A 22118-nucleotide genomic window follows, 5' to 3' on the forward strand; every position below is an offset into this window, starting at 1 on the left:
GCACTTTGTTACTTAGACTTATGTAGTAAGAACAAGGGATTTGTAAAATAGTTCATAGGTAAACTAAAACAAAAAGTAGTTTATAAAATTAATGTTTTAGAAAGTTCTATGGATCTTCGGTTGTTGCATGAAAATTTAAAACTGATTAAAAAACTAACAATTGGTGCAACAAATAGTACATGAAGAAAGGAAAATATTTTACCACTTTAGAAAAAGGTATGAAAAATGTTACATAAAACATTATATTTTTTCAACTTTTATTGCACCTTTACATTTAGTTAAAATCCGATAGGATGAATAAAATTAAAAAAAAGTGTAAATTAAAAATATTATACCATTACACAAAATGAATTAAAAACCTTTTAGATAGTGCTATGTTTTTGATTTCTTCTTCTCATTTTATAGCTTAGGGGCGTCAATAGCCTGGCTTAGGAGCCTCAACTGACTGATAAAGTCTTCGATAATTTTAAGTAAACTCACTACATATATATTTCTTATTGAAAGAGAAAATATATCGCACAAAAATCTCGGATTTTTTTTTCTGCTGTTATTTTAAAAAGACGGCTAGTAGAAATGAAATGACTTACTATAATTTTCAACTGCCTCCTTATTATTATCAATGAACAGACGAATCTAGGAGTTTAACCACACACACAGAAAAAAAAACAGGAAGAAAATATTGGGAATTACTTAATTGTTTGGTTTTAGTGAACACCTTTGGAGCTTTGAGTTTTATCTTCTTCTCCTAGTTGCACAAAACAAAAGGTATTTTAGATCCATTTTATGCCGACATTGAAGCAAAACGGTTTCAATGCCAAGATCGCCAGTTTCGATTTTTTTCTTTTTTTTAAGGCATTGGTATATTTTTTATAACAATTGAGAGAACGTACTTTATTGGATTTAAAAAAGAATCTTGTCGATGTTAACAGGTAGGGAAAAGATTTTAACATTAATCTTTATTTTAAAAAAATAAATAGCCGCTATCGCTAAAATAAAAAGATGTACCTTAGTTAAATATATTTTCTGAAATGTTCAACCAATAACAAACTAAACTGCCAAAAAAAAAAAAAAAAAATCCCACTAAAACTTAAAAAAACCCTGCTTTAAATTTTGGTCAGGATAGGAAATTCCACCTTATTTTTTCCCCTAGTGTGAGCGCTGCGAGTGACTTACATATACCAACGCAAAGAGAGTCTCTTCGTAGATATAGATCAAAAACTCATAAAGCATTCTATCTAACTTTGATGATTTCTAAAATAATACATGAAAGAGATAAATGAAGCTAGATGTAAAATTAATAATCACAAAAAATTCAAACATTTTCAAAACAGACTCGCTGCCACCTTTATTACAATATTCTCCATAAGACAAGTAAGGGAATGTGGTGCAAAATGAAATAGTTAGGATAACTTATTTTTTTCAAAATGAACTAACTCGAAACTTGTTTCGAAAATTTCAGTATATACTACTAAAGAAGAACAATGTATTTTGTAATAAAATTTGCATTGAAACATTACTTTTCATTTTTGGCAGTAAATTTGTTCCTTCAAAAGAAAAGGGGAAAATTTTTACTATTACTTTTTATGGAGCAAAGTGAAAAATAAAATAGGTTTTTCCAATGAAATACTTTTCATTTCATTATGAAAAATATTTTTGATCAAGTAAATGAGTACTTAAAAGAACGAATGAATAGATTAGTAGATAATGAAACAATAAACGAACTAATTAATAAACTAATTGATACATGATGATTAATAAATAAGTGAATAAAATGGTGAGTGAATAAGAGAATAAGTGAATGAATGAACAAATAAGAGAATGATTAAATGAAGGAATGGTAAATGAATCACTCAATAAATGAATAGTAAATAAGTTATTGAATAAGTAAACGAAATGAAAATGTTTATTAAACAAAATGCAAATAAGCTTAATTTTAAATAAATTAATATGGCACCGAACATTAGTAGTTCTGAATTAATACTGAAAATGTTAATAACAAGAACATTTATCATTTTATAAAAACAAAAATAGTTTTTGAGCTACAACAAAAACTACAACATGACTATCAGTTTGAAAATTGGTCGTATTATCACATTCTTTGACTTTCTGATATAACCTTTTCTTGACTGGAATAGACTAAATGTGTTACGACATAGTTAAAATATTATTAGGTGGCGCTATAAGCAGAGTAAATATTTCACGAATTCACTTTACCATACATTCCCCTACTAGTTTATAATACACTAAAAATGCAGTCTTCGATTTTGAAACGAAGTAAAAAATAAAAGAATCATTATTTTTCCCCCATTTTTATTTTATTTTATTTATTTATTTATTTATTTATTGGACTAAAACAGTTGAATGCATTTTTAATACAAATCTAATAACGTAAACTTTTATTTAAAATATTTTAACTTATATTATGCATCAAATTAAATGCTGTCGTTTTATCGCAACTGAAATTCCATGAAAGTTTACTCAAAAAAAATGTAATAAACTTCCTAGAACAAGTCATATTTTTGTCTTGCCTACATTAGTTTAGATGAACGGTTCTTAATTTCTCAGTAAATCACTTGATGTTTCTCCTTAGCAATACGAAAAAATGCTACTTACATCATTTAAATGACCGATATATCATCAAATAATTGTTTAGATTATTTGTGAATTACATGTGTCATGCTTCATACTTAGTAATTTAATATTTTAAAGTATTTTGTTAAGTTGTTATTTTTTCATTTTACTGGGTTAGCTTGCATTGAATTAGTTTTGTTATTGCCGAATCACCATAAATTTCCCGCTAATACCAGAGAATATTTATGCGTGGGAATGCAAGGCACGTGCCCAGGAACCTCTCAATCGTGACCTAAAATTTGTCAATTTTAATTCATATCTTATCTTTGTTTCATGTTTAAAACGAGCTGATGTGTGCATCACATGACTTCCTTTTACACAACTTTTTGATGTTATTTCCCCATTATTGCAATTTTAATGTGATTCAAGAGTCAACTCTCTAAATATCACCAACAATGGCCACATTAAAACCAGATTTTTAAAAAAGAAAAAAAAATCCGCCAAATTTGTCGCCAAGTTGGCGAAAAAACTTGGCGACCAAAATACTGACGATAAATCGCCAAGTGTCCTCCAAATTATAACACCTCTTGAGTTTGCATCGAAATTAACAATGAATTCCCCCCAAAAAGGTGCAAAAGACCCCATTAGATACACCCGAATGCAACCAAAAAGAGAGGTGCACAAATAGACCCCACTAGAAGTCTACGTACCAAATTTCAACTTTCTATGACATTCCGTTCTTGAGTTATGCGACATACATACACACATACATACGTACATACAGACGTCACGAGAAAATTCGTTGTTATTAACTCGGGAAACGTCAAAATGGATATTTCGGGCGTCTATACGTTCTTAGGTACATATGTAAGTGTGGTTAGGTCGAAAAAAAACTCAACATTCATTTGGGGGTGAGCAAAATGGAAATCAAGCCCGATTTTTGAGTGAAAATTTTTTCGCCAATACAATACTTATATTACGTTATTAGATGAATTTTGTAAAAGGAAGTAAAAAGTTAAGAAATCTGAAAACATTATGATGTATTGATCACATGGAGATTTTTTTTCTAAGTCAACATTAATAACAATAATAATAATTGTTGAATATTTGATTCGAAAAGAAAGAAATTTGCTTTATAGTCATTATTTAAATGCTGCGCTTTAATTGTGTGTCACTTAACTTCTGAGGCTGAGATACATAATATACTAGCTGCGTTGCACGGTCTACTTCGACAATAAAAGTTCTGTCAAGTGAAGCATGTTCAACAATATGGCTTAAATAAAAGAAAAAAATATAGTAAAATTTCCCGCCAATCTGTGGAAAAGAGCAATTTTATAACTCGAAATTTAAATTTAAACATCTTTGGAGTTTTTTTTAAATTACAAAAATTGTTATTGTAGGCATAAACATTCTGTTTCATGGATATATTTAAATTTTTGAGCATCAAAGGATCTCGGTGTCAAATTTGGAAAAGATCTGACTTAAAATGTGGATTTTTATAAGGTACGTACAAACATACACACATATGTACATACAGTCGTTTTCATATACATAGATATAACCTAATATAATTTAATTTTGTGTAGTTATGTTTTAATTCTTTTCTGATGTCAAAAAAATGCGTCTACCCGAACCACATGTGGTCATGATAAAGCCCTGGCTGGAACGCATTCATAACCAATCCAAATACGTTAAATAAATTTTTTAACTAATTGCTAATTTTTGCTATATAAAGTGCTATTAATTCAACAAGAAAGATGGAAGGGAATTGAGCCAAAACGTTTTGTTTCTCAAAATACGCTTTTGATTAGATTACTTAGTTGAAATTTTGTTTAGGAAATGTAATTTTCCGTGGCACTTCATCCATCATATAGCATTCTGTTTTTTGCAAGTAAATAAATTACCTCTTGGGATTTGTGTTATTTAAAGTAAATAGCACTTATTTCTTCTTTATCTAAACCATACATTATCTGATAGAGTATCTTTTTAATGTAATTCAGGAGTGCGAATGAAACTTACGGCATGTATTTTTTAGATTTTTTTTCCCTTTACATTTTATTTATTTATTTATTTTGAGTAATGCCAGCAATAAATATCGTCCAATCAGATTTAGCAAAAAGCAGTTTTTTTTTTTAATTTTAAACCTTGAAAATGTTCGTTTAAATTAATTGAAATGTAACGTAAACCGCACAAGCCAATATTTAATGCGAGCAGTAAATGCAACAGGGGATGCTTGATTTTTGAGTGTTTCGATTTATATCGATTGTCTTAGGCTCCAAATTAGTTCAAATATATCTCCTTTGAAGATTTAAAAAAGATCGTGACGAAAGCGAAAGAAAAACAGAAAAATATACATCAAATTCATTCTCCAAACCCATCATACTGCAGTAAATTTCACTGTTACTACTTTTTTTAAAGAGGAATAGTTAAAATGAGCTTTTTTTTTTTTTTTTTTTTTTTTTTTTCAATATGGAAGTGGGAAGAAATCTAAATAAATATTATGCTAACGATTGCAACAAAAAATTCCACCAATTTTTTTTTCCTATTTTAATAGGTAAAATATAAAAATAAAATATAGCAAGCATTTTTGTAACAAGAGACTAATTTTACTCAGATAAAATTGGAAATGAAATTCTTATACCCGAAAGTATCTTTTAAATTTTAGTTGTTACCAGAAATTGAAACAAAAACATTAAAACTTAAAAGTAGAATTCAGAAGGATTTTTTTTAATGCTTAATTGTCGCCAAAAAAAATTTAAATAAGAATATTTTTTTAAAATGTGAAAATAAATATGCGCATTAACAATCATTTATGTCAAAATCAAAGTCGTTTGCAGCTTCTTGTGTTTTTCATTCACTTCATTTTGATATAGTCAATCAATTGCTTACCCTCGTCAATGTCCTCAAGAAACTGCATTTCAATTTTTATTTATTTTTTCAAACCCAATATTCCAACTCTCCTTAATTTTTTAAACGTTTCAACCAACAACTAAAAATAGTTTTTAGTGTTGTTGGTTTCGTATATTTTGGTTTGAAATTCTCCCGTAAAAGTTACTGTTGAAATTTTTTGAGTTGCTCAAAAAATATCCTCAAAATTGCCAGGCAAAAAAAACATGTTCTTCGTCGAAAGGTTTAAAAAAAGTATTTTTTGGAAGAAATCCATCTTTTACGACGGTAGTTATGAATACTTTCAATTTCCTCGTAGGTACTAATGTTGAGTTTTCTAACTGTTCGAAATGAAAAGAAATGCTATTTTAATTAAAAAATGAAATGTGGCAATGGGATGATCTGGAAACAGTTTGACCAAGCGATATTTTTATTTTTTTTTCTCAATATTTGTGTAATATTTAGACACATTTAAGTTTTAGCGATATTTTTACGACACATTTTAAGCCTTTTTTCACGTGTTTCCTCTGTTTCTTCTATCTCTCTTTTTTAAGATTTTACGAAAGAGATAGCTATAAATTGGGTTTTTATTTGATATGAAGCCCCCCTTTTTATAACTTCCCTAATTTTCTTTAGCTAGAGTTTTACATATAATGTAGACAATTCGTTATAATATGCAACCTTATTATAAACTATTGCAAAGTAACAAAACGATTTGAACATAATTTTTGTTACCCAAAATGGGAATAAAAGGATTTCTGCCGTGGAAACGTGACTGCCGTAATTATCATACTTTGGGTATTTTACAATTGCATTGACTGCAATCATTAAGAATCACGCACGATACTCAAATAATGCACTTTTCAAACTTTCTACTAACACAGCTAAATAAATAACTACATTTTTTAAAAGTACATTTCGATTGATTTTCCAACTGATATTTTTCCAGAATAAAAGATATTTTAATACGTTTAATTATCTCTCGAACATTAGGATGTACTACTTTCCCTATAACTTAGTGAACTAGATGTTTAATAGAAAAGGGAAAATGATGTTTAATGCATGTGAAAAAATTGAAAGGCACAACTTGGGCAAAAATATGTTTATATGAAGAGAATAGCCACAATTTTTAGTTTCAAGGAATTACTTATTGATACAAATTAAATTTCTACTAGTTTTACTTAATCAGAAGGCCATTATGTTAAACATGGGCATAGTCTTGACTCGTATTAGCCAACCTGAGTCCAACAGTATATCAAGGCTCCGTAAATCATTCCTAAAAAATCTGCAAGGTGTCGTAATCAATGAAAAAAAAAAACTTGTATTTTTTTCTGTAAGAAATAAGATTTATGTAAACACTAGCTGCGTGCCCGGCGTTGCACGGGCTACTTAAAAAATGAAAGAGATGTCCAATTGATTTTTTTGTATTACTCTGACATCAGTTTCTAAATCGCTGAGGAGTTAATAAATACGCGTAATGCAAGGTTTGTAAAACACCAGTAGAGCACATTTTTGGCAAAAATCTCTTTAACGTTAATCATAGTTATGAATGATTGTAAGTTATGAATACTTTCAATTAGCACAAAAGATGAAAATATATGCATTATCAACTATAATCTGGGCTCACGTTCAAATGAATTACATCTGATAGACTATATCTGAAATATTTATGTACAATCACAATTAGCTTTTTACATAAAATGACACATACTTTTTGGTTGATTACGTGAAACTAAAGCACCAAGACTTACTAAATACCAATAAGCATTGATTTAATATCAAGTCATCAGATTTCAATTAAGCTTTAGTTAAAATCCTTTAAAACAATATTTTTTGTTACTCTGTTTCACTTAAAGAAATCAAAACAATCTTAATTTAACGTGTTCTTTTAACGATACAAACTCTATTTCAAAAATAGAAACTGAAAGGAAAAGAGAGTTATTACAATTCGAAAACTCACCCATGTGACGGTAAAATATCCTACAAAATAAACATAATTAGTCGCACATCCTAAATGTACCAAAATATGAGACCGGTGAATGATAAACTTACACTACAATCAATAAACATTGCTAAAGAAACATTTTTCATATTCTGAAAAGAATTAAGAACGTTGAATGTAAAAAATAAAAAAGGACAGACGATAAAATAAAGGCTATATCCGAAAAAAGCAACCAATTTTAAACTAATTTAAAATGAAATTCTAGATGGAAACATTATTTTAAGATTTGGATAGCAGCCAAAAAAATCTCTTTTAAAACAATTTTTAGAATTTTATTTACTCACCGTATGAAAAATGGCAACAGGAAAGAAATAAAAATTCCCAAATAACGTTATGTTAATTAACGTTTTAATTAATATCTCCGCTAATTAAAGGCGCACAATTACAAGATTAGTCCTATTGTTTTCTTTGAAAAATTTCGAATTGATCGGTATCTCGTTTGACTCTCGATTCGCAGCGGTTCTCGAGAAGATCGATCTTCAGACAGACAGACAGACAGACAGACGGACGCGAACAGATTTTAATATTATAGTAGATGCGTACATAAAAAAGTAAGTTTGGCAATGTCAGTTGGGTTCTGTAGATCTAACACGTTTTAAAGATACTTATCCTTTCATTAATCCAGAACTTTGAGGGGATTGTGCAAAACACATAAGTATTTTTTTTTTCCGATTTGATCACAATTTTCGCATACGTTAAATAAAAAAATAATAATAATCAGAAAGTAATTTTTGCAAATATATACGTTGCATTTCTTTTTCAGCTCATCGAGTTACGTTTTCAGCAAAAAGGATACCGAATGAATGTTATTAAATACAGTAGAACTTCGTTTATCTAGCCCTCGTTTATCCCGATCAAATTTGTAGTTTTTAAAATGTTTATATTCGCATATGAATAGTCATTTTCAATTATGATAGCTAAACTGTATGTACGCCAAGCATTCGCTTTTCATTTCGATTAAATGTGCAGCTCCTGTATCAATCGATAAATAAGTTATAGTAATATAACAAACATCATGACGTATTTTTTGGAGAGTCAGTTCGACACCACCGCAGTTGATATGATCCGATAAATGATTAAGTGTTTACACGAAGCAATCCTATGTAGTTTTGTAACAAATAATTGTTTTTTGCTGTAATATTGCTTATTACTCATATCAATCGGATTATCCGGATTTTTTTTCATCCGTATTGCCTTTGTTCCCAGTTAGTCCGGATAACCAAGGTTGTACTGTATAAGTTATTATTTACTTCTTACTATATTTATAATCAGAAATCTAATTCTTTAAAAAAATCAGATCTAGCTTTCGGAAAATGATTTCATACGTAGGTTATGATTTTCATTCGTAAATAGTCTGTATTGGACTGACACGTAAAAATTCATTCAAAAATAAAAAGGGGATACAGAAGCTAAGCTCCCGTAAGCTCCCATACAAAATAATCTCTGTTTAAAATAATATAAATGAATTTATATAATTGTTCTCTTTTTTTTCTCTAAACGATAAAAATTCATTCTTCACTACACTGCAAAAAATAATTGTTGTTTTTACAGTAATATACTGTTTTTTCCTACAGTTTAATACTGCTGTGCCAAATAACAGAAAAAAACTGTGAAAATGATTTAGATTGCGCAAAACGATGCGCAAAAGGTTTTTCTTTTCATACGGGAAGAGAAAATGAATTTAAGGTATCGAGACAGCCATGTTAGTTATTTTTCGGGAGTGCTGAGGCAGGACTGCTCAGATGTAATCCAAGTTAAAGGCAAGTGCTAGTTATATTACTCATTCCCTTTTCCTCAAAATGTAGTTTTCTTTATCATCGAGAATGTATGTAAAATAAGTTTTTATTTTTAAATCGCAATTCGTATCCCAATATTCGTTGATGTTGACTTTGCAATTTCTTTTAGTTGTAAGTTGTACCGATTGCTTTATATCGAAAATCCGAGTAGTTGTTGTGATTCTGAACATTTTACTGCACGTATGATAGTTTTTAAACATTTTCTGAACCTCAGATTTGTTTTTAAAAGAAATCAATTCCTTTCTTGATCGTATTTAAAGTTATTAGAACATTAGACTTTGTTTACGACTATATTTTGTGTTATATAGGATGTCAGTACTTAAAATTTAAATTCCTATGTATAAAATAACAATGTGACTGAGAGACATGCAAACAGTATCACGTTTACTGATATTTTTTGTTGAAGAATTTGCCACTCTGGAAATAAACAGTCTGATGTCTAAACGACTTAAAGTTCTCTGAAATCTGGAGTCAGCTTAATACTTATCGATCAAAACTAAAATAATAGTAATTAAAAAAATAATCAATGAAGCACTCAAAAAAAAAAAAAAAAAAAAAAAAACTAATGAAAATAAGCATTTTCAGACACAATCACAAAACCTTTTTGTTTCAAAAGTTTTATATTTCCGTCAGCAGGAAATTAAAGTTTTACTTCAGGAAAAATGCACTAGTACCATTGGAACTTGTGAACATAAAAATAATTTTAAAAACTATATTCAAAGGCACTCGATGGGAGGTCAAGGGAAATCTGTATGACCTCCTCAAAATTTCCACATAGGGAAAATTTTGTCTGGCGATTCGGCAAATTTGGGGATATAACTGTAATGTTGCAATTTTTAAATTCTCGAATGTCCAAATTCCATTAGATATTGTACTTATTGTTGTGCGTACTTAATGTGCACATGCACCAGTATTTTATTAATCGGCAAATATGTAAGTTCCAATTGACAAATTGAGATTATACGCCTTCCCAACATAGTTAAGTTCAGGCCGTGCCTGGCTATATTTTAAAATTTTCAGCTCTTCATTTCTTATCTGGTAGTGTTTCGTTCTCGTCAAAATTAGTTTTTTAATTTAAAGTAGAATATTTACTTTATTATGCATTGTTTGTCATATTTTATTCGCCTTAATGGACATGCTTATTTAGAAAAGTAGATGCTAGTGAACTACAGTAGAATTTGAAACTCTGGTAACCTTGAACTCGTCAGTTTCCTTACATTTTAACTTTTAGAACCCTTGGGTTTTAAAGATTGACATCAACGTGTTTATGATGACGACAAAAACTACATTATAAATACTGAAAAGTGGCCTCAGTGGCCGAGCGGTCTGAGTGACTGCTTGACATTGACACACTTGAGGCGGTGGGTTCGACTCCCATTCTCGTTCCGGTTGTACTTTCCCTTCTTTGTGATGTAAATTATTTCATGTGTTGTTTATATGTGTAATAAAATATATCATGCGTAAGGGAGGCAAAGCACTCAGATTGTAGTCCTAATCAAAATAAACCTCTGCAATTAAGCACCGAAAGAAAGGAAAAGAAATACTGAAAAATGTGATTCTGTACTTCACTGTCTTTCACTGCATGTAAAAAGTAAAAGTATGTCAGATTGTTATCCGTGTAAAGTGGAAAAATAGGAGAATTTCGCTTGAACTTGTAACGGAGGTTCAAGCCAAAGCCGGGTAAGATCTTTTGCATTTAAATGCGATGGGTTCCTTAGCAGTTGAGTGCTTTAAGGCTGGAGGGATTATTTTCACAATAATAGGCGATTTTTCAAGAAAGTCTCCGGTTTGTTTCTTAAAGAAGAAAAGTGAGGTTTTTGAATACTTTGTCAGATTTCAAAAGAGAACAGAGAGATTTGCGGGAAAGATCCGATAACGGAAAGGAATTTCTGAACTCCCGCTTTGAAATTTACCTTAGCGATCAAAGCATAAGAATTGAAAAAAAAAACCAACAAATCCTTCAGTTAACAAAGTAGCATCATAGAACACTATAACTCAACATTAATAAATGGAATTAGGACACTTTTAAAGGAATCGGGTTTGCCTCAGCAGTTTTGAGCTGAAGCAGCTATATGCTACCACTACTTACGGACTAGAGCGATTTTAAAAGGAAAAACCAAAACCTTTTTTGAGCTATTTGGGGGAAGAAAGCCATCTATTAAACACTCCCGTGTTTTTTGGCTGTATTTCGTATATTGGACTTCCAAAACAGAAAATCAACAAATTGGATATGAGAGCTAAACATGGAGTCATGGTAGAATATGCGTTTTATACGAAAGGGTATAGAATTTGGGATCCCGAAAATCGCGAAATGACAAAAACGCTGAATGTTTAAGTCGATGAAAATAAATTCTGGGGGCGTAAAAAATTAACGGGAAACAGAGGGACACAGTTTTATTTCACTACTGTGGAAATCTGAAGTAGGAGAATATTATCCTGAGAATAATAAAATCGAGCATGTTGAGAATTAATAGGGTTAAATAAATACCAAGGCAAAGTAGACAATTCAGGGATATGTATTATTCTATTGACACGACAACGGTTCTAAAGTCTGAATCACGAAGCCGAGGTTTATTGTTCTGAAAATAACATTAAATATGACCCAATATATTTTGATTACACTTGTGATGATAATTCAACAAAAGGATCGAATTCCGATGAAGATAGGGGGGATAATTCAAGTAAGCTAGAAGCTAACATTTCCGAAGATGTAATTCCTTCAAATTTGAAACAAAGTTTGAGAACGCCAGAAAGTGAAGATTGGCAAAACGCAATGGCTCAAGAAATTCAGGTGATCTGAGAAAGAAACGTTTACGAATTGGTTCCACTGACTGAAAATTTTAGAAAGAAAAAGGAGACAGATGAGGGTTTTGATTTAAAAACAGATGAGCAGAATGAAATAATGCGCTTTAAGGCAAGACTGGTAATTTTAGGTAACAACCAGGTATGGGGGGGGGGGGATACGTTTCGCAAGCGTTCTTTCCAGTAATTTCCTTTGATTAAGGATTTCTTTTCAATTTTTGTGTATAAGCTACATTGGGTCCATTTCCAAGTAGATGATTGCAATGCGTATTTATATGGGGATTTAAAAAGGGGAGATTTGTGAGACAACCTGAAGGGTTTGTCTATCCCTAAAATCTAAATTTTGTCTGTAAATTGAATAAATTATTGTCATTCTGATTCAGATAACACCTCGAATCACGACGACCAGATTTCAATGGCGGGGGAGGGGGGGGGCTTGTGTTTTTGGATAAGATACGAATAGTATGGTGTAAATTCAAACAAAAATGCGTAGCACTGTCAACGATGGAAGCGGAGTATATTTCATTTAGTGGACAATCTAAGGAAGTTATGCGGATCAAAAGAATTTTATATGAATTAATTGGCTACGAAAAGAAATAAGAATTTTAGATTGATAGATAGTACTTAGTACTGTGACAATCTAGTAGCGATCGATTTTTCTAGCTCTGCAATAGAAAATTGCAGAACTAAGCAGATTAATGTGGGGTACCATTTCCTAAGGAATTTGATTGATGAAAATGAATTTGGGATAAAATTTGTCGAAACTAAAAATAATTTAGCTGATTGTTTTACAAAACTTTTCTCTAGGGAAAATTTATGTAAAAATTGAATTGCAATGACATATTTTTCAAAGTATTTTTTTTTTTTTGAAATGTTTCAATTATTCCATTATGTTTAAGTTATAATTTGTGCACACAAACGGATGGCTTGTAATATATTTTTTATTTATGTCTTAAAGTATTTCCTTTTTTCCGTGTGCTGGCGTACCAAGAAGGGAGGAATATGCTAGCGAATATTTTGTTCCTGTCCCTCTACGGAGGAAAAAAAATTGTAGTTGATTTAATTTTGAATTTGTGCCGGGTGATATGGTTGCGTTAGGTATTTCGGAAAATTTTAAACTATAAATTTCATTCTAGCCGCCTGAATTCACTTCATTTAAATTTATTCACTAATGCAATATTATTTCTTTGAGTTTAGTGGTATGCAAATGTAAAGAACTACGTAACTTGTGACCAGAATTGAATGGAATAATGGGTTCGTGGCAGTTCGCAGTTGTGTTCCGCTTGGGATTTCAAAGAAGCATCTTGTCTAAACGACGTTGCGATGGTTCACTTGGTGACATGAATGCCGGCAACGGAAGTTTATAAGTATCTCTTTTCATTTATATTTTTGTGTTTCTATTTTTGTATCGGATGTAATTTGTAATCACGAATACTTTTGAGTTTTAGAGCGTTCTTAGGCACTGAACCCTCTCCTACGGCCTGCGTGCCATATTGGTTCCCTGAAGCTGATTTTTGTGGCCCGTTGTCAGGTTCTATGTATCGTTACAATCAAGAACTTACAATCAAGAACTATGTATTGGAACAATATAAACTAAATTTTATTTAGTTTTGATTGAAATGTGATCGGTCATACAATTCATTATTACTCATATTAAGTCTTGAGTTTTTTAAATTTGTAATTCAATATTAATTTTTGCGGGTAGTTGAATATTAACACTTCCAGAATCACCGGAATATAGAAATTTCTGTTGCTAGAGCTAAATTAGGCGTACATTTCTTTCAGTATTATTATTATTTTAATTTTCCAGTAAATTTTAGAACATTGATTCTTTGTTTTTACATGTTATTAAAATCGAAGGAACGAAACAGAATGCTGAGTACTTTATTATTTATTGTACGTATTTTTGTAAAAATTAAAGGAACAAAATTTAAAGCCAACTTCATAATGAGAACAACGTTAAAGTTTAAAGTACGATGTATTAAAGCGTATGAAACTTTCTTCGCATATTCAGACTTGACTTATCAAACAAAATTATAGATTATTTTTATTGTAATGTAAATAAAAAGCAGTTATTTTGCAAATGTGAGCATGTTTAAAACTACAGTAAAAGTGGTGCGGTCTTCTGGCAAGCGTTTTCAAGAAGGGTAGCATTGTTTACAACAAGGACGGCGGGCCAAATGTGGACTTACAATTAATGATTAGAACTGGCACTACCAGATTTAATCCACTTTTTGACATGTTTGACGGTTTATTCTTTTGTTAAAAACTTTCAACTTTTCTGACCGATTTTCATTTTCTACTGAACTGACTTTAACTAAGCCATCTTGATTTTGGAAATAAAGAATTTTCTTCCAAATTTCAGGTAAATTCTGAAAAACTTAAAGATAATTTGTGTAAAACCTTTCAAAAGAAGTGCCACTTAAAAAAAAAAAAAAAAAAAGGATCGCTGTTGGCTTAAATAGGGAGATCGATGGCTGTTCAAAACAAAGGGGGGGGGGGCTTCCCATTTTGAAAGACATAGAATATAAATGAAACATCTTAAATTATGCTTAAATATTAAGACATATATAAGATAGAATATTCTTACGATATTATTTTATTTCAACTCAAATGACTCTTTTCTGCGATTCCTTAGTACTTAAAAAAAAAAACTCCAAAAAATGAAATTTTACCAATGTAATAACAAAATTGTGGAATAAAATATATGAAAAAAAATATTAAAAAAAAATTAAAGTAAAATATTTCACATTAAGTACAGACAGAGTTCTAAATATTTCTAATAATGGGGAGCTGTCAAAGAAAAAGAAAATGAAGTTGGTATCCATTGAACATAGCTCGAGCTATTTAACAAGTGTTGGAAAGGAATATCGGTTACCAAAAAAAAAAAAACTCGGGAGGGGGGCGGGGTAGAAGAGGCTAGATGTGGTATTCATTGTTTTAAATGAATACCCCAATATTTCCGAATTGGTTGTCCTAAAAGTCGACATTGCTCCATTTTCTAAAAAAAATATATCTACCTCATCCTAATTATTGTTTTGAAATAATATATTGCAATACGGTAATCTGAAGCTTATTCTAAGAAGAAACTAGTTTCAAGTTTTATTATCTTTAAAACTTTTTTTTTCTTTAGGCCAAGATGCTAGCTTTCCCATATTGGACAACTTTCCGCTGTTTTTTTTTCTCTTAACTTATAGAAGGAGTTATTCTCCCGATCACTTCAGTTATCCGATCGAAACAAATAAACATTATTCTTAATCAACAGTCTTATATAAATTACAAAATCCTTCAAAAATACCGAAAATTACAAGGATTTTTTTAAAATATTATTTCAGGAACCAGTATGAGTGCATTTCTTTACATGAAAGATAATATGTAAGATATTATTTTCTTTCTTTTTTATTTTTTGAGTTCTTATGTAAAGTATCCAGATTAGGTCTACTTTAATTAAACATTAATAACCACCTCTGCAAATGCGTAGTTTGCAAATTGCTGCCAAACAATCAACGGTTCAATCACAATTTAGGTATATGTTGAGCGGTTTCAAAATAAAAGCAATTTCCAAGGCAATTTCAGATCATTCAGAGTCATAATTTTAATCATTTTAGAACGTATTTTTTTACCTACATAATTTGATTTTTCCATGTATGTTTTTTGGTGTCTACAAGTTTTATGAGATTCTAACAATTTTTATTTTGACAGATGCTTTCATAATATAAATTCTAATGATGGTGCCTAAGTCGGCAAAGATATCACAAAGAAGAATCAAGTTCGTGATGTAAAAATGTCGTGATAAAAAATGTCATGTAAAAATGTTCGTGATGCCTTGAAAAAATTAGCGTTCGATTTTAAATGAATTTCTGTAATTTCACTGTAAAAACGAGTAATCTATATTTATAGGTAATGTATACGAAATAAAATAATTTGGCAATTTTTAATGGTGTGAATGTTTCGTTTTTTCTCATGAAAACAGTATAACATAATATAAAGTTATATAATTTTTGGAGTAGTAAAACTAATTTTTAACTTTCAATACTAATACTCATGAACCTGACAGATTTTATTATACCGAGTAAAAAACTGTTTCTGTTTAATAGCTCTGGAATCTTGAACTGTCACATATTTATTGTTTTCATTTATGTAAACTTTAAAAGATCAATAGGAAAAAGTATTATCTAATCTATAATAATCAGTATACAATAAAAACCATTCTGTGCAGTCTAAATGCTGAATACTGCACATATAGTGTGAAATACAATTAGTTTGTCAGTAGTATTTCTCAAATAAAGTAGGTCCAAGTGCAACTTATAATATTAAAAAAAGAGCAACACTGTGAAAATAATCTATTTTACCAGAAAAGGAAAATAAATGCAGAGAATTGCATGCATAAAGTTAAAATAAACTTAAAGTTATAATGGATTGCATATTGCAAAACATTTCTCACGTTATGCTGCACATTTTAGCATTACAATAATGCTGGAAGTGAAAAAAGTACTTTTAGTGAAGATATGATGTAGTATTTTCAGTTATATATAAAAAACCTTTCTCATTTTTACTACCTCCATGGATCAAAAAGTTTTGTATTATGAAAAAGCTATAACTGTTCTTAAAATAAAGCTTCAGACCATATTTTGCAATTTCCTTCAATTTGAAAATTTTTAAGTCTGCAATAGAGCTAAAAGTTTTTTGTAGAAATGAAAATGCACCACTTTTTCTTCTTTAACATGTGTTTATAAAATATTGAGATGGGGCATTGATTTATTTTGTGTACAAGGAAATTAATATCAATAAAACATATATTTAGCAGCAGTTAACTATTTTTATGTAAAAGTGTTTTATATTTCTTTATTTGTCGCTTTTCATAGCCTAAAACATTATTTTTGTTGCTGAAAAACTTAAGAAAAGGAACATATTTCGTATGTAGGCTGATTTATACAACGTACATACTGACTCAATTGCTTTACTTTTCGATATTGTTCTTCAGCTGTAAAAGCAGTGATTTCGGCTATGAAAAAAAACGATACGGTGAAAAAACCATTTTGCATAAAAATTGATAACTTCATTTTATGGTTTACTGCTGTTAATTTTACTGTACAAATCATTTATAAAACCGTATACTACTGCTGCTTTTATAGCACAATTCAGTTGATTCCGCAGCATAATACTGCGAACTTTACAGTTTGATACTGTTAATTTTGCAGGGCAATTCCGTTACAAAACAGTATATAACTGTTAATTTTACATATTATCTCTGTTAAATTTACAGGTCAAGTCATTCCTAAAACAGTATATTACTGCTGATTTTACAGTTTGATACTGTAAGTTTTACCGGGCAGTTTTATTAAAAAGCAGTATATTACTGCTAATTTTACAGTTTGATACTGTAAGTTTTACAGGGCAGTTTTATTAAAAAGCAGTATATTACTGCTAATTTTACAGTTTGATACTGTAAATTTTACAGGGCAGTTCTATTAAAAAGCAGTATATTACTGCTAATTTTACAGTTTGATACTGTAAGTTTTACAGGGCAGTTCTATTAAAAAGCAGTATATTACTGCTAATTTTACAGTTTATCGCTGTAAATGTCACAGTAAAAGTCTGCTATAAAACAGTATATTACTGCAAATTTTACAGTTTAGAATTGTAATTTTTGCAGTTTTTCTTTGGAATGCGAGCTGCCAGTATTTTACTGTAAAAACAACAGCTTTTTTTTTTGCAGTGTAACACTAGCTTAAATAGTCACAAAAATTATATGTATACTTAAATGCTAGGGTTTCTCAAAACTTTAGCAACATCAAAAGGCTTCCGAAAAACCATGCGTGGAACTGAGAAAATCTGATCTAGAATACAGTAAATAAAAATGCCACGATTACATCATTAAAATGAGTAATTGTTGCACTATTTTCTCATGCACAAGCTTTCTCTCATTTCTTTTATTTTCCAGCAATGCAATAACAGTTTGCTGTCGTGTTCGATTTGAACAAATAAAATGAATCAAATATTTTATCGGTAAAGATTAAATGCGAATCGAAAAAACGTATCCATTTTCAAACGGCAATAACCTTACTAAAAGATTTTATGTGGAAATTTAATTTAAATAGTAAAAACTATTTTAAAAAATCAAACGTTAAAATAAATGTTTCGGCTAATTTTATGGGTTCCGTAGTCTACATTTTGAACTAAAAATAAGTTTATTGGAAACATTTCATAAAATACACCAAAACCATTGTTAAAAATCACATTTTCATGATTTTTGTAAATGTTAAGTTTTTTTTTATTTGTATTGTTTTTTTTTAAAGTATAGATTTAAAATATTTTATCAGCAACTTTTACTACACCACATTATTACACTTCAAGAAATGAAACAAAAACATGTCTTAGTATGTATGTTTTTTCTAACTTTTACCAACGGAAAAGATTAAAGTCTGATTTAAAATTGTTCTTTACATAATAGAATATTGGGTTCTAATGCAAATTCGTTTTTTGATTACAATTGGGTGGATGTATGTTCTCAGTGTACAGGGCAAGAGAAAAAATTAAGATGGCGGATTTGATAAATAAGACATTTTTTTCGACTGTACTAGTAATTTCACGCATTTCATCGTGAAAGTGTGCAACACCTTATGTCTATTTAAAATGTGCAACACAGTAGGTGCTACATAGATGACAGAGAGTGTCAAAGCAGAACTGCTGAGGTAAAGTAGAAGTTGGATAAGAGAGTTCAAGTACACGGTAGTAGCATGAATTGTGCGTCTTAAATGGCTGTACAGTATTTCTAAAAATTAATGCTAAACTGTCTCTGGATTAAAAAAATAATTGTACGAATATTTATGCTTTTACAGCAAGTATTTTGTATTTGTTAATATCGGTGCTATCTTCAACTTCAATTCTATACTTATGCTAGAAAACGCATTTAAATCATATGTACTCGTTAACTTTTACTCTACATCATCTCCAAATTCAGCATTACTGCAACGATAGACTTGTAGTTATCTGAATGTGTTGTAAGCATATTTGAAATACATGTTTTTATTATTATTATTTTTTTTTAACAGTGCTTTATTAATGTTAGTATTTTTACTCCTTAAATAATCCTATTTCTTTGCAAAAATTAGTACTAATTTTTAAAAAAATGTTGAAGTTAATTGACCGCATTTTGGCGATCAGAAGGAGGTAGGGTTCAATTGACTCCCCTTATTTTAGGAAACATAATGTAATTATGCATTTTTGTATATATTTTGTTGTTTTTTCCCTATAAAATGTATTTTATACAAACCCTTTGTCGTCATCCCCCCCCCCCTCCGGAAATTTTTGAAACGTTGGGCCTCTCTTAAGTGTGCTTACATTTTAAATTCAGATCTCAATTTTTATATTAATTTTCGAATGCATACTTTTCGGATACACTAAAAAAGAAGTGTGAAAAATAAAGAGAAAATTATAAAAACTGCATGTGCATGCAAAAGCAATAAAACTTTTTGCTTGAAGAAAAAAAGTCTTACCTCGATTCTCTGAGATCGTCTGTGATAACTATCTTCCAGGATAAAAATAAACACCCAATCATAAACAGATAAACTGTTTGGAAGCGGCCGTTTCCGAAGCATCCCATGCGGTGGGTCATAGTTGACTATCGGTAAATCAGCCAACTCAACAAGCATGGAATCGTGCTCTTAACGCGGGGAGAGACGGCGATACCGACTACCAACAGCGTCATCGGAGTTCTGGTTTACAAAGAGAGCCGTAAAAATTCGTCTTTTCGCTCTGCCTCGCATTGCGCAAGGAACTGTGGAGACCGCCACATTCTGGCATAGGTTGCTGGGATGGGGTAATGTAATTGTTTTGTTTGAGGATTGCGATGGTGCGTTTAGGGGATTGGTTTTGTGGGAAATGGACGGAAAGGACAGATTTTCAGTAAAGAATTAACGTATTAAAACATGTATAGAAGATATTAATTATTACTTTTGCATTGAACTATAGAATAAGAAAACCAATGTAGTAAGAGTTTTTGCAAAGAAAAGTGCAAACACGTGCTTTGAAATTAATGACCGACTCGGCTTTGATCGCTGAGATGGGGTAATGAAATTGCCGTATTGTTTGAGCATTGCGATGGTGAATTTGTGACGATCTCCAAAAACCCCTTGCAAGCAGCGCCTTCGGAGAGTGGCGCGTATGACCGACACAGGACCCCTGGTGCGTTTGACCCCGAATGCCACCCCTCGGTCTGGATGTTGAATAGATCAGTGGACACGGTCGGGCCTTTGGCGGCTTCGCCTCTTTTTTTTTAACTCGGATTCGAGCGCGAAAATACTTTGTGTCTGGTTTTGTCCGCAGACCGTAGGTGGGATGTAGACCACGCGGAGTCAACGTCCTAGCAAATGGGAATTGCTCCTTGAACCAGGAGTCGATCGCCACGCCATCACTCGTTCAATGAAAATTAATTACTGGACAAGACACACGCCCCTTGATGAGAAGGCGAGGAAAAAAAATTGATTTGAGGACTTGAGGAAAAAGATCTCGGAGAGATCGGACGCTCTGACGCGTCCGAATATGAAGAGCTCACGCAAGCTGGACTTGTAACCGGCCTCGGAGATAGCCCTCGTCGTGAGGACAGTTGACGAAATTATGTTTACCACGAACATTACTTTTTATTGCTGTAAATATTTATTTTAACCAAGAAAAGTTACTCCAGACGGAAATGGTGTACCATTTTATTTATGTAGATAAAAAATTGCAGTGAAGATTGAGTTTGTGACAAATAGTTCGCCGCCGGATCTAACGCTACCAGGTGAACTTCCTCAATTCGCCACAAGTTTAGGGATTGGTTTGGTGAGAAATGGATGGAAAGAACCAAGAGATTTCTAGTAAAGAATAAACAAATGTTGTTTACACATACAATTAAAAAATGAATTTACAAATGACTACTTCTTCACGGGACTGCAAAAAGAAATAAAATGAACAATGTAAAAAAAAATATTTGCAACGACAAATGCACAAACGTGTCTAGAAGTTAGTGGCTAACTCTGCATTAGTTGCTTGAATGAGTAATACAATTTTCATATTGTTTGAGGATTGAGATGGAGTGCTTAAGGGATTGGTTGTGTGGGAAATGAATGGAAACGACTGAGAATTTTTAGTAAAAAAATGAACTTATGATGCTTCTTATTATCATACATATGATGCTGCAAAAACATAAATGATTACCTATGCATATGATTAATATCAGATTCAAATTTCTCCATGTTAAGTTGTTGAAACTTACCATATTCTTTTTCGAATGCACCATTAGGTCATGGGACTACATGTTCTTTGACCCTTTTATTAATTTTATTTTTTGAAGCTAAATTTAATTACTACGATGAAAACCCTTGAATTAAATTCGTAAGGATCAAATTATTGGTTAGGACAGTGATTTCATCGCATTTTAATTCTTCGAATGCACATAAGTTAAAGCAAAAACTTTGAGGGAAATAGTAAAAAAATAAAATATTCACGAAAACATTTTTAAAATATATCTTTGACTTTTTTTTTTTTTTTTTTGTCACAGAGACTGATTTTGGATCTGCACATGTAAACAGTCTCTGCATAAAAAATATTTCGCATAAAAATTCCATAGAAATAAGGTAAATCTCCTGGAGAAGTTCATTCAAACACAAAAAGTTTTTGCTGGAATCACATTACTTCCTTAAAACTTATTGGGGGGGGGGGGCATAGAGATTTTCTTATCTCATTAATATTCGTACATGTTTTTACTTTTCAATATTTATTGAACTTATTTGCACTTAACGTTTTTGCTTTAGCATTATTTTCTTTTCCAAAGTGAACAAATTTTTAGCGATTTATGATTGATGCTGATCAGTTTTCCTTCTTTGACATTCCAGTACCAACTGTTCTGAAAAGTTTTTGTGCTTTTTTAAGCTCAAAAAGGCTTTGAAGTTACAGAAAATTTGTATTTGAAGCAAATTCTCTGCAAAAAATATTTTATTTTATTTTTTTTTTTCAAAACAACAAAAAACATCCTTCTAGTTTTTTCTACGTAGCAGAAGAATAATTTAAATTTACTATAA

At 30.7% G+C, this 22118-nt stretch overlaps 1 protein-coding gene across 3 annotated transcripts in view; it reads right to left on the reverse strand.

The window, feature by feature from the left end:
- LOC129218121 (glycine receptor subunit alpha-2-like) overlaps window positions 1-19763 on the reverse strand; it is a 133557-nt gene extending 113794 nt beyond the window's left edge. For all 3 annotated transcript variants that reach the window (XM_054852329.1, XM_054852328.1, XM_054852330.1), the window contains exon 1: window positions 19557-19763. In XM_054852329.1, the coding sequence (XP_054708304.1) occupies window positions 19557-19675 (119 nt within the window). In that variant the 5' untranslated portion in view covers window positions 19676-19763. The remainder of the gene's footprint in view (window positions 1-19556) is intronic.
- Window positions 19764-22118: the final 2355 nt, after the last annotated feature.

The sequence above is a fragment of the Uloborus diversus genome, chromosome 3 (genome assembly GCF_026930045.1).
Source record: "Uloborus diversus isolate 005 chromosome 3, Udiv.v.3.1, whole genome shotgun sequence".
In the NCBI taxonomy this organism is placed as follows: domain Eukaryota; kingdom Metazoa; phylum Arthropoda; class Arachnida; order Araneae; family Uloboridae; genus Uloborus; species Uloborus diversus.